This window comes from Crinia signifera, chromosome 2 (genome assembly GCF_055691185.1).
Source record: "Crinia signifera chromosome 2, ASM5569118v1, whole genome shotgun sequence".
Classification (NCBI taxonomy): domain Eukaryota; kingdom Metazoa; phylum Chordata; class Amphibia; order Anura; family Myobatrachidae; genus Crinia; species Crinia signifera.
Window position 1 is genome coordinate 18198274 of NC_139218.1, and position 14138 is coordinate 18212411.

Here is a 14138-nt window from a genome sequence, read left to right on the forward strand (position 1 = left end):
ACAGAACAAGGATAAGAGCAGTCACATACAGCAGGGGTTCACCAGTGTGAACCCCTGCTGTATGTGACTGCTCTTATCCTTGCCAATTTACTTTGAGGATTCTATCACATCTGGCAAATATCTTTGATTGGTTATACCAAGCTAGAAAAATCCCTTATTTTTTCTGATTGCTGGAAGCTTACCGGATTATTTCTGAGACACCTGACTCCTAAGTCTTTTTTGTACTGAACATTCATAGTTACTGCTGATTGCAATTTCTGCCCCTGATGAAGTCATGATTTGACGAAACGCGTTGGGCCTTCTATCTGTGATCACGAAATCTCTGAATTGAGCAATTACTACTGATGTTCACCAATTGTGTATTTGTGATACCCCAAGAAGGGTTCTTTTATTGTACATGATGTATATGTGTACTTTTTATATTTTATATTAAATATACAATTTTCTAAGTGACATTTATTGTTCATTAGCGCACTCTGATCTCCCCCCCTTTTTTATATATATATATATACATATGGACAGAAGGTTGTGGCCCCAATAATGCGCTTCAAAGAGCAGCACCTCTATCGTACCTTGCTGTCAATAAAGGTACAGGTTGGATAGGATAGAAAGGGAGAAAGGAAAGGGGTGCGCTAAGTATACCACTCTGTGGCTTTACATACAATAAATCAAATAAAATGAATAAAAACAAGTCAAGATTTATTGAAAGATTAAATCCAGCATTCAGTTTTTATTTCACAGGGTTTTTTTGATTAGTGCCACATATAGTTCAGATCCGCTGCCCAAGGTGTTTCGTCCCTTGGGACTTCATCAGGGGCGATGAACCAAGATTGGTTCATCGCCCCTGATGAAGTCCCAAGGGACGAAATGCGTAGGGAAGCGGATCTGAACTATATGTGGCACTAATCAAAAAAACCCTGTGAAATGAAAACTGAATGCTGGATTTAACCTTTCAATAAATGTTGACTTGTTTTTATTCATTTTATTTGATTTATTGTATGTAAAGCCACAGAGTGGTATACTTAGCGCACCCCTATCCTTTCTCCCTTTATATATATATATATATATATATATATATATATATATATTTTTTTTTTTTTTTTTTTTTTTTTTTTTTATTTGGACTGTAATGCGGTCTGGTTTACTTTTTATCCGTGTTGTTGTTTTTTGTACATTAAATATAATTTTTTACCACACCTGGAAATGTCCCATTTTTTTGGTCGTACTTTAAAGGCTAAATACTCTGGAGACAAAAGAAACCTACTACTGTGCGGCTGCTGGCATGTTTAGGGAGGGGCGGGCATCTAGTGCTGTGATGTCTCCGTGTCTCCCTGCTGCTGCTCCTCCTGTAATCTCCGGACAGCGGCCATCTTGGTTGAGGCAGAGTGGACAGCTGCGACCTTTGCCTGCTGCATACTGACTACCTTCTGTCACCTCACAGAAAGAAGCAGGAGGTGAGCCGTCGCTACCCCCCAACCCCCCCCCCCCGCATTACATACCGCAGCACACACACACACACCCCGCGCACATTACATACCGGTGCACACACACCCCCGCGCATTACATACCGGCGCCCCCCTGCTCCCGGGCCGGAATCAAGTCCCAATCCGCCCCTGTGCACACATTCCACTGAGGCAGCTCCTCTGTAATATTCTCCTTATGCATGTGGCACCTTTGTCACCTTCATTTTAAAGACTTGCTTCATTGTTAAATAAAATATACAGTATTTGAGACTGAGACATAAATCTAATATACAGTAAATAACATTTTATTTCTTTGGCATACATTCTTAATTGTTCTGTTATCTCTGATACTCAATGAATACAAATATACTTCACATATTTTCATAAAAGTGTATTTGTAATGATGAAAAGTCCTCAGATGCCAGGAAATTGCTTTTTATGCACTGTAATAGGATCACTATAATATAACAGGTAATAGCAGTAAAAGCCGCACACGCAGATGTAGAAGTTTGTAGATGTACAGAGCATAAGAAGTTATTATAGAAGTGGTGGAATCCCTGAGACATTGGAGGCAGTCGCTACCTGGCACCAGGTGTCATAGGGGCACCAAGAAAGAAAGAAGTGTGGGGGGGGGGAGGGCGGTTTCTGCCAAGAGACAACACAACAGCGGGAGGTATACAATATACACAGACAACGTGGAGCACAGTGTATAGTACTTTACAGATATTGGTTTTGGGGCATACTACAATTGTTCAGTTGATGGACGGCTTGGGGAAGAAGCTTTTTAAGCTTCTAGTTGACTTTACAGGAATAGCTCTGAAGCGTCTGCCAGATGGAAGCATTTTGTGCAAGACGTGTCCAGGATGCAAATGGTCTTCTATGATTTCCAACACGTTTCTTGATCCTGAACAGGGGGGAGGTTGGAACTGATATTTTCAGCCGTCCTCACCACCCTTTGTAGCCTGCGTCTGTCCCCCTCACTGGTGGATCCATACCAGACTAGGTGAGGGCCACTTATATCTTTGAGGTGGATCAACACCAGTCACTCAACACTTTCATGACCACAGACATTAGCGCATTTGGTCTGTAGTCATTTAGGGACGTGATAGATGATTTCTTAGGGACCGGGACAATGATAAAACATTTGAAGCAGGAGGGCACCTTGCGCAGCTCCAGTGAGGTGTTACTGATCCTGGTGAATATGAGGGCAAGCTGGGCAGCCTCTGTGTGATCAGCCGATGATGCGTTATTGTTCTATGCGGGAGCAGTGTTGATGAGCTTGTATAATGAGTCTCCTGAACTTATTGATAATGATCCCCCTGGTGCACACATCAACACTCTAGGAAACAGAATAAGAATCAGGTTAGTTGGATACAGAAAGCAACAACATGTAATCTGTCTCCTCCTCTCAGAATCTGGCTGGCTGTGGAAATCTGCTGATACTGACACTGTGCCTCCTTAACATTTTAAAATCCCTCATCAGGACTCATGCACTCCCAAAAGGGGTGTGGCTTGTGAAAAGGAAGTGTATCCATACAACAATGCTGCAGTTGCGATCCACACCCCTATTTTTCACATCACTATGGGGGCGTGGCCAACGCTATGTGAGCTTTACTCAACAGTAAGATGGACGCATGTCAGGTCGAGAATCAATGTGTACCCAGTACTAGGGGACGGATGTTAGATAAGTCACATTACATACTGCACACACATCTCACCTCTTTATCTCTCACAAGGTCCCGGAGCGGGGAGAAGTAATCTCTTATTCCCTTACTGATACCAGGACGAGTTCTCATACTCTGAAACAGAAAATGACAAATAAATCCTCTGGTTCCTACAGTCTGGGTCTGATGCACAACAGAGAACACACAATAATGGCTGTAATTATGTGATGGGAACACCAGGTGGCAGTATCATACACTTACACAGTCTGGTAGCAGCCCAGTACGGCTATGTACGATCCCCATTATCTTCTCCGCGTCTTGCTGTTTGTACCCGAGCACTTGGTAGTGACAGTAGGTGAATATGGCGACTTGTTCCATAACTTTATTAACAACGGCGGCTGCGTCCTCCTTCTGATGGCAGATGTACAACTGTATAAGTTACTGTATTCTGTGATGTGCGAGGAACAGATCTCCCTTCTAGAGGTGAAGAGTATGGGGGCCTTTATAGGGATAGCTACTGGTGTATGGGGGCTTTTATACGGATAGCTACTGGTGTATGGGGGCCTTTATAGGGATAGCTACTGGTGTATGGGGCCTTTATAGGGATAGCTACTAGTGTATGGGGGCCTTTTTAGGAATAGATAATAGTGTATGGGGGCCTTTATAGGGATAGCTACTGGTGTATGGGGCCTTTATACGGATAGCTACTAGTGTATGGGGGCCTTTATAGGGATAGCTACTAGTGTATGGGGGCCTTTATAGGGATAGCTACTAGTGTATGGGGGCCTTTATAGGAATAGATAATAGTGTATGGGGGCCTTTATAGGGATAGCTACTAGTGTATGGGGGCCTTTATAGGAATAGATAATAGTGTATGGGGCCTTTATACGGATAGCTACTAGTGTATGGGGGCCTTTATAGGGATAGCTACTAGTGTATGGGGCCTTTATAGGGATAGCTACTAGTGTATGGGGCCTTTATAGGGATAGCTACTGGTGTATGGGGGCCTTTATACGGATAGCTACTGGTGTATGGGGGCCTTTATAGGGATAGCTACTGGTGTATGGGGCCTTTATAGGGATAGCTACTAGTGTATGGGGGCCTTTTTAGGAATAGATAATAGTGTATGGGGGCCTTTATAGGGATAGCTACTGGTGTATGGGGCCTTTATACGGATAGCTACTAGTGTATGGGGGCCTTTATAGGGATAGCTACTAGTGTATGGGGGCCTTTATAGGGATAGCTACTAGTGTATGGGGGCCTTTATAGGAATAGATAATAGTGTATGGGGGCCTTTATAGGGATAGCTACTAGTGTATGGGGGCCTTTATAGGAATAGATAATAGTGTATGGGGCCTTTATACGGATAGCTACTAGTGTATGGGGGCCTTTATAGGGATAGCTACTAGTGTATGGGGCCTTTATAGGGATAGCTACTAGTGTATGGGGCCTTTATAGGGATAGCTACTGGTGTATGGGGGCCTTTATACGGATAGCTACTGGTGTATGGGGGCCTTTATAGGGATAACTACTAGTGTATGGGGGCCTTTATAGGGATAACTACTAGTATATGGGGCCTTTATAGGGATAGCTACTAGTGTATGGGGGCCTTTATAGGGATAGCTACTAGTGTATGGGGGCCTTTATAGGTATAACTACTAGTGTATGGGGCCTTTATAGGGATAGCTACTAGTGTATGGGGCCTTAATAGGGATAGCTACTAGTGTATGGGGGCCTTTATAGGAATAGATACTAGTGTATGGGGGCCTTTATACGGATAGCTACAAGTGTATGGGGGCCTTTATAGGGATAGCTACTAGTGTATGGGGGCCTTTATAGGGATAGCTACTAGTGTATGGGGGCCTTTATAGGGATAGCTACTAGTGTATGGGGCCTTTATAGGGATAGCTACTAGTGTATGGGGGCCTTTATAGGGATAGCTACTAGTGTATGGTGGCCTTTATAGGGATAGCTACTAGTGTATGGGGGCCTTTATAGGGATAGCTACTAGTGTATGGGGGCCTTTATAGGGATAGCTACTAGTGTATGGGGCCTTTATAGGGATAGCTACTAGTGTATGGGGCCTTTATAGGAATAGCTACTAGTGTGTGGGGGCCTTTATAGGGATAGCTACTAGTGTATGGGGGCCTTTATAGGGATAGCTACTAGTGTATGGGGCCTTTATAGGGATAGCTACTAGTGGATGGGGGCCTTTATAGGAATAGATACTAGTGTATGGGGACCTTTATAGGGATAGCTACTAGTGTATGGGGGGCCTTTATAGGGATAGCTACTAGTGTATGGGGGCCTTTATAGGGATAGCTACTAGTGTATTGGGGCCTTTATAGGGATAGCTACTAGTGTATTGGGGCCTTTATAGGGATAGCTACTAGTGTATGGGGGCCTTTATAGGGATAGCTACTAGTGTATTGGGGCCTTTATAGGGATAGCTACTAGTGTATGGGGGGCTTTATAGGGATAGCTACTAGTGTATGGGGCCTTTATACGGATAGCTACTAGTGTATGGGGTCATTTATAGGGATAGCTACTAGTGTATGGGGGCCTTTATAGGGATAGCTACTAGTGTATGGGGGCCTTTATAGGGATAGCTACTAGTGTATGGGGGCCTTTATAAGGCGTGTGGGCCGCACCTCCCTAGTGACGCCACTGGTGAAGGCGCCCAAACCTACCTTTGAGTAGATAAATAGGGATTTGATTTGACGGATGTCTTCGGACGGATCTGTGCGATTGCACTCAGTGGTTTGAGGAATTTTGCTGCCTGAGATCTGTAAAGGAAAAGAACATTTTAGAAATGCAATGGCTGAAAATGAAGCTTTGGGTGTAGCTGGAAGCCCAGGGCCTAATTCTAATGCTGATGCTGTCACACACACACACAGGGACCATGGGCGATGTTCTCGCACTAGACCAACTGACGCCTGACTGCACATATGCTGCATTTACAATGGACATGCCCCAACAGGGCTGCCATCAGGAATTTTAGGGCCCGGGACTCATTTCATGTCCGGGCCGTAACATTTGTCTTGACGTCTCATTTGGAGTTGGCGGCCCGTCCGTCCTGATGCTACATCTCACTAATATCAGTACTTGTAACAATAACTTTGCACGGGCCTGCCCGGAGTTATCCGTCCAATCACAGTTGGAGAGCGGCAGCCGATTGCTGATAGAGGGCAGAACATGAAATAATGTATTTACTGTTTATTTTCCGATGGCGTTAGAGTTTGCATTTGAGTTATCATTTCCGTTAGAGTCATTGGCCCGTCCGTCCCGAGCCATTTGGTTTATTTTCCGATGGAGTTAGAGTTTGCGTTTGAGTTAGCATTTCCATTAGCGTCATTGGCCCGTCCCGAGCCGTTGGTTTATTCTCCGATGGCGTTAGAGTTTGCGTTTGAGTTAGCATTTCCCTTAGCGCCATTGGCCCATCCGTCCCGAGCCAATGGTTTATTTTCCGATGGCATTAGAGTTTGCGTTTGAGTTAGCATTTCCGTTAGCGTCATTGGGCCGTCCGTCCCGAGCCGTTGGTTTATTTTCCGATGATGTTTGAGTTAGCATTTCCGTTACCGTCATTGGCCCGTCCGTCCGTCCCGAGTCGTTGGCTTATTTTCCGATGGCGTTAGAGTTTGCGTTTGAGTTAGCACAGGCATTCCCAACCACAGTCCTCAAGGCACACCAACAGTGCAGGTTTTGTAGATATCCAGGCTTGAGCACAGGTGACTTATTTAGTATCTGAGGGATTTTGATTAAACCATCTGTGCTGAAGCCTGGATATCACTAAAACCTGCACTGTTGGTGTGCCTTGAGGACCGTGGTTGGGAATGCCTGAGTTAGCATTTCCGTTAGCGTCATTGGCCCGTCCGTCCGTCCCGAGCCAATGGTTTATTTTCCGATGGCGTTTGAGTTTGCGTTTGAGTTAGCATTTCCATTAGCGTCATTGGCCCGTCCGTCCGTCCCGAGCCGTTGGTTTAATTTCCGATGGCGTTAGAATTTGCGTTTGAGTTAGCATTTCCATTAGTGTCATTGGCCCGTCCGTCCATCCCGAGCCGTTTCGTTTATTTTCCTATGGCGTTAGAGTTTGCGTTTGAGTTAGCATTTCCATTAGCGTCATTGGCGCGTCCCGAGCCGTTGGTTTATTTCCCGATGGCGTTAGAGTTTGCGTTTGAGTTAGAATTTCCGTTAGCGTCATTGGCCCGTCCGTCCCGAGCCGTTGGTTTATTTTCCGATGACGTTTGAGTTAGCATTTCCGTTAGCGTCATTGGCCCGTCTGTCCGTCCCGAGTCGTTGGCTCATTTTCCAATGGCGTTAGAGTTTGCGTTTGAGTTAGCATTTCCGTTAGTGTCATTGGCCCGTCCGTCCCGAGCCGTTGGTTTATTTTCCGATGGTGTTAGAGTTTGTGTTTGAGTTAGCATTTCCATTAGCGTCATTGGTCCGTCCGTCCGTCCCGAGCCAATGCTTTATTTTCCGATGGTGTTAGAGTTTGCGTTTGAGTTAGCATTTCCGTTAGCGTCATTGGCCCGTCCCGAGCCGTTGGTTTATTTTCCGATGACGTTAGAGTTTGCATTTGAGTTAGCATTTCCGTTAGCATCATTGGCCCGTCCTTCCGTCCCGAGTCGTTGGCTTGTTTTCTGATGGCGTTAGAGTTTGCGTTTGAGTTAGCATTTCCGTTAGCGTCATTGGCCCGTCTGTCCGTCCCGAGCCGTTGGCTCATTTTCCAATGGCGTTAGAGTTTGCGTTTGAGTTACCATTTCCGTTAGCGTCATTTGCCCGTCCGTCCATCCCGAGCCGTTGGTTTATTTTCCGATGGCGTTAGAGTTTGCGTCTGAGTTAGCATTTCCGTGTTTACCATGATTTGTAGGGATCGGCATAATTATCATGACGTTTAGGGATTTATAGCATTTACCGTAATAACTTTTCATGCACGGTACATTATGAAACTTGTACATCGCTGTGTTTGACTATTATATCTGAGAACATGGACATCGCCGTGTGTGACTATTATATCTAAGAACATGGACATCGCTGTGTGTGACTATTATATCTGAGAACATGGACATCGCTGTGTGTGACTATTATATCTGAGAACATGGACATCGCCGTGTGCGACTATTATATCTGAGAACATGGACATCGCTGTGTGCGACTATTATATCTGAGAACATGGACATCGCTGTGTGTGACTATTATATCTGAGAACATGGACATCGCTGTGTGCAACTATTATATCTGAGAACATGGACATCGCTGTGTGACTATTATATCTGAGAACATGGACATCGCTGTGTGTGACTATTATATCTGAGAACATGGACATCGCTGTGTGTGATTATTATATCTGAGAACATGGACATCGCTGTGTGTGACTATTATATCTGAGAACATGGACATCGCTGTGTGCGATTATTATATCTGAGAACATGGACATCGCTGTGTGTGACTATTATATCTGAGAACATGGACATCGCTGTGTGCGACTATTATATCTGAGAACATGGACATCGCTGTGTGTGACTATTATATCTGAGAACATGGACATCGCTGTGTTTGACTATTATATCTTAGAACATGGACATCGCTGTGTTTGACTATTATATCTGAGAACATGGACATCGCCGTGTGTGACTATTATATCTGAGAACATGGACATCGCCGTGTGTGATTATTATATCTGAGAACATGGACATCGCTGTGTGACTATTATATCTGAGAACATGGACATCGCTGTGTGCAACTATTATATCTGAGAACATGGACATCGCTGTGTGACTATTATATCTGAGAACATGGACATCGCTGTGTTTGACTATTATATCTGAGAACATGGACATCGCTGTGTGTGACTATTATATCTGAGAACATGGACATCGCTGTGTGACTATTATATCTGAGAACATGGACATCGCCGTGTGCGACTATTATATCTGAGAACATGGACATCGCCGTGTGCGACTATTATATCTGAGAACATGTACATCGCTGTGTGCGACTATTATATCTGAGAACATGGACATCGCCGTGTGCGACTATTATATCTGAGAACATGGACATCGCCGTGTGTGACTATTATATCTGAGAACATGGACATCGCTGTGTGTGACTATTATATCTGAGAACATGGACATCGCTGTGTGTGACTATTATATCTGAGAACATGGACATCGCTGTGTGTGACTATTATATCTGAGAACATGGACATCGCTGTGTGTGACTATTATATCTGAGAACATGGACATCGCCGTGTGTGACTATTATATCTGAGAACATGGACATCGCTGTGTGTGACTATTATATCTGAGAACATGGACATCCAGGGGCGTAACTAGGACTTGGTGGGCCCCATAGCAAAATTTTGAAGGGGCCCCCCTTCTACAGGGAGCGGAGGTACACATGTATAGTGCGGGTATAGGGTGACACATGCACAGGTTGATTGGGGGTACAAGGCATCACAAAACATAGGGATAGGAGGGTACATGGTGTCACACACAGGGGCGTAGCTTGTGTAAGGCAGCCCCCGCCACTGCTTGGGGGAGCGGGGGCTGCGTGGGCGCCGGCTCCCGCACGGAGAGGCAGGATCTCATTCCGGTGTGTACTCCCTCCTTGCTGCATCTGTAATACTGGAGGGAGGGACTGTGGCGTAACTATAGCACTATTGTTACGCCCCCAGCTCCCCCCTCCTTGTGGGTGCAGCGGGGTGTGGGCAGCAGGGTGCAGGCAGGGGGGGCCGGTCCGGTGTACTTGCGGCGCTGTCTAAGTGTCAAGAAGCTGCGGTGAAAAGATTCCCTTCGTCGCTGCGTACTCAGTTGGCGCCGTGTGACAGGGTCCCTGCAGTGTCTTGGAAATAAGAAGTCTGCCGGGCGGCGGCGCGGGAAGCGCTTCTGGTTTCGAAAACACTGGCCGCACGCTGATTGGCTGAGATTCAGCCAATCAGCGTGCGGACATTGGTTTTAAAGTCAGAAGCCCTTCCCGCGCCGCCGCCCGGCAGACTTCTTATTTCCAAGACACTGCAGGGACCCTGTCACACGGCGCCAACTGAGTACGCAGCGACGAAGGGAATCTTTTCACCGCAGCTTCTTGACAGCGCTGCAGGTACATCAGCGCCGCACGGGTCCCCCTGCCCGCTCCCTAGGGGGGTGTTTTAACTGGGGGGGGGGGGAGGAAAGGGGGCGCTAAATTTTTCCCGGCGGGGGGGCGCAATATTTATTGTTACGCCACTGGTCACACACACACACACACACGGGTAGGGGGTGTACAGTGTCACTTACAGTGAGGAGGGGGTTATAGGGTGTCACACACACATGGATAGGGGGTGTACAGTGTCACACAAGGTGGGGACAGGGGGGAAGCACAGGGTGTCACACAAAAGGGAAGGGGTTACACAGCTGGGAGGTGGTTTCTGGGTGTCACACACCCACACACACAAATGAGGTAGCAGTTGTTGTACACCTATAGTCATTTGGCAGACCACCAGCACGCTTACAGTAGTAGGGGCAGTCAGCTATTACTTGTGGGGAAAGTACACACACAGGAAGCCCCTCTATCCTAACTCAGATAAAATCAAGGTGCTAAAGTATGTCCAGATTATAAACATTTAAAAATCCTATTAGTGTCAGTGACCTGAACACACTGCTTGCTTCACTTGGATTGAGAGAGATGAATTGAGTGAAGGTGTAGAGAGAAGGAAGTACTAGGAAGGGAGTTGAGAGAAAGTTACCTTATAACAGCAGCCCTGAGCAAGTCAGCCAGAGAGGTCTCTGATGGGGGCGGGGCCTTCCCAGCATTAAGCCCCGCCCCCTAAATGTCCGCGAATTGCGTCTCGGACAGAAGCCCGAAGCGAGGCCTGCCACCTGACAGTGACAGGCTAGTGAAAACTTTGTGGGGGGGTCGGGGTAGGGCGCCGCCGCTTCATCCTCGGCGGCTGCTGCTGCTTACAGTAGCCGGGAGGTGCAGGCTCTGCTCCGGCAGGGAGGACCAAGTCTTAAGCTTTGAGGGCAGACTACAGTGTGTGCGCAGGGGGAGCTGCGGGCCCTGGAAACAGCTCGGGCCCCATAGCAGCTGCACCCCCTGCACCCACGGTAGTTACGCCACTGTGGACATCCCCGAGTGCATCTCATCACACTGCACCCGTCATATGGTGCTGAGTCTATTACAGTCCATGAATGTGATTTCTGGCATCTGGGGACGTTTCCTCACTGAGTTTGCAGCCTCTTGTAGTGTTGCAGTCAGCACACTATCATGTTTGGTGTCTTCCTTGTCTGTGTCCTTGTAGCATCTGTCTCTGCGTCTTCTGATTAATATAATAAGTATCAGACTGATTCGCAGCATTGTCTGTGTGTCACAGCTGCTCCTTGTACAGAGATCCCAGCAGTTTTCCCATAGACATCGTAGCTGCTCACTGGTTAAGCTCTCACAGCTCCATTCTCCAATACTATCAGTCAGTTGTGCAGCTCCCACAGCAGGAGACACGGAGCTGCATCTGTCTGATGGCTGCACATTCTATTAAAGGGAACAAGGCAGCCCCCACCCAGAGGGGCGTGTTAGAGAAGGATGCATCATCATTGGCTGATTGCAGCTCTCACAACATGTTATTTCAGTAAATCTCTTTACAGGGGCCTGGCCGGAGTCATGCGTCCAATCACATGTGGAGAGCGGCAGACAATTTCTGCAGGAGGGCGGAGCAGAAGGGAGAATACACTTTCCTGTTCATTTGTCTTTGGCTGGTGAGAGGAGCAGGTCGCTGGGTCTGAGCCTGCTGCTGCTGGAGTGATGTGTGCGGCTTTTTTTGCTGCTACCTGTAGTATTGTAGTGGTTCTATGACAGTGAGTGGAAGTGATCTGCCGGCATCTGGGAATTTTTCATCACTACCAATATGCTCTCATAAAAGTAATAGTTATAAAAGTAATTACATTAATAATAAAATGATATAAGTAGTGATGACATTCCACTACATGAAAACCTGACATAAGTGCATCACCTCCACACAGTGGGTTAGAAAGAACTTCAGGAACATAATAAAATGTACAGAAAAAGCCGGAGCCCATTTAAAGTGTATTGAAAAAATGCAGAAATCCTACTAAAATCTACTCAAAAGTCAAAGTTAACCATGAACCATAAATGAACACTTAACTCTGTGTGCAACTATTATATCTGAGAACTTGTACATCTGTGTGTGCGACTATTATATCCGAGGACTTGTACATCTGTGTGTACAACTATTATATCTGAGGACTTGTACATCTGTGTGTACAACTATTATATCTGAGAACTTGTACAACCGCGAGTGCAACTATTATATTCGAGGACTTGTACATCTCTGTGTGCAACTATTATATCCAGGACTTGTAAAGCCGTGTGTGAGACTATTATATCCGAGGACTTGTACATCTGTGTGTGAGACTATTATATCTGAGAAAATTTACATCCGCGTGAGCGACTATTATATTCAAAGAGGTGGGATGGGTTAGATGGGACAAAGTGATGGCTATCGCAAGCTTTTAATCCCCTCCCCCACCTCTCTTCCTCTATCCCCATCATGGCATCCTCTACTCCCTCCCCCTTTCATCCTCTTATCCCACCCCCTCGCTTCCTCTACTCTCCCATTCTCATCCTTTACTTCCCCCCTTTCTTATCCTTTATCCACCTACTCTTCTCCTGCCCCTGCTTCAGTGGTGGAACTATGGAGGGTGCAGCTGCTATGGAGCCCGCCGGACAGCAAGCACTCCCCTGCACCATCACAAGGCAGCCTCTGATGCCTGTATGAAGTGGAAGGGGAGTAGGGAGCCGGGCGGGATCGCGCCGTTCTGGGTGGGCCTGTAAGTCCGGAAGAGAGGCTGCTAGGGAGGAGCTGCCGACGATACCCTCCCCGCAGCCTACACCCACTGCGGTCGCCGCTGCTATCCCACCGACCTAACGCTCCCCACTAATGCCAGGGGGAGGTAACTAGCGCCGCATGGACCCAGATACAAATCTCTGGAGCTGCAGGAGACCAGACTGCTGCTACTGCTGCTCCTTAGGACTGCCTGTGAACTAATCACTGCTCGAAGATCGGCAGTCACTCCCGATTGGCTGCCGGTCTGTGATTTGCTTCAGGAGAGCGGCACATTCAAAATACCACCTGGCATTGCGGTGTGTCACATAATGTGTAATGGGCTTTGCGGTGTGTCACATAATGTGTAATGGGCTTTGCGGTGTGTCACATATTGTGTAATGGTCTTTGTGGTGTGTCACATAATGTGTAATGGGCTTTGCGGTGTGTCGCATAAGGTGCAATGGGCTTTACGGTGTGTCGCATAAGGTGTAATGGGGTTTGCGATGTGTCGCATAAGGTGTAATGGGCTTTGCGGTGTGTCGCATAATGTGTCATGGGCTTTGCGGTGTGTCACATAATGTGTAATAGGCTTTGCGGTGTGTCGCATGTGTAATGGGCTTTGCGGTGTGTCGCATAATGTGTCATGGGCTTTGCGGTGTGTCGCATAAGGTGTAGCGGGCTTTGCGGTGTGTCGCATAAGGTGTAATGGGCTTTGCGGTGTGTCCCATATTGTGTAATGGGCTTTGCGGTGTGTCGCATAACGTGTAATGGGCTTTGGGTTGTGTCCCATATTGTGTAATGGGCTTTGCGGTGTGTTGCATAACGTGTAACGGGCTTTGCGGTGTGTCACATAATGTGTAATGGGCTTTTCGGTGTGTCCCATATTGTGTAATGGGCTTTGCGATGTGTCATATAATGTGTAGTGGGCATTGTGGTGTGTCATATAATCTGTAATGGGCTTTGCGGTGTGTCCCATATTGTGTAATGGGCTTTGCGGTGTGTCCCATATTGTGTAATGGGCTTTGCGATGTGCCACATCATGTGTAATGGGCTTTGCGGTGTGTCATATAATCTGTAATGACCTTTGCGATATGTCACATAATGTGTAATGGGCTTTGCGGTGTGTCGCATTACGTGTAATGGGCTTTGCGGTGTGTCATATAATGTGTGAGGGGCATTATCGTTTGAAGCGAG

The 14138-nt window shown here is 46.7% G+C and overlaps 1 protein-coding gene across 3 annotated transcripts in view; it reads right to left on the reverse strand.

The window, feature by feature from the left end:
* Positions 1-2105: 2105 nt before the first annotated feature.
* Positions 2106-14138, reverse strand: part of LOC146059435 (uncharacterized) — a 70166-nt gene continuing 58133 nt past the window's right edge. The window contains exons 1-5 of one of the 3 annotated variants that reach the window (XM_083171659.1): positions 10851-11632; positions 5818-5913; positions 3389-3538; positions 3182-3262; positions 2106-2802 (exon numbers count right to left, since the gene is read on the reverse strand). In XM_083171659.1, coding sequence (XP_083027785.1) covers positions 2710-2802; positions 3182-3262; positions 3389-3505 — 291 coding nt within the window. In that variant the 5' untranslated portion in view covers positions 3506-3538; positions 5818-5913; positions 10851-11632 and the 3' untranslated portion in view covers positions 2106-2709. Of the gene's footprint in view, positions 2803-3181; positions 3263-3388; positions 3539-5817; positions 6862-10850; positions 11633-14138 lie in introns of those variants that run through there. The other 2 variants (XM_083171657.1, XM_083171655.1) reach the window with 2 other exon arrangements.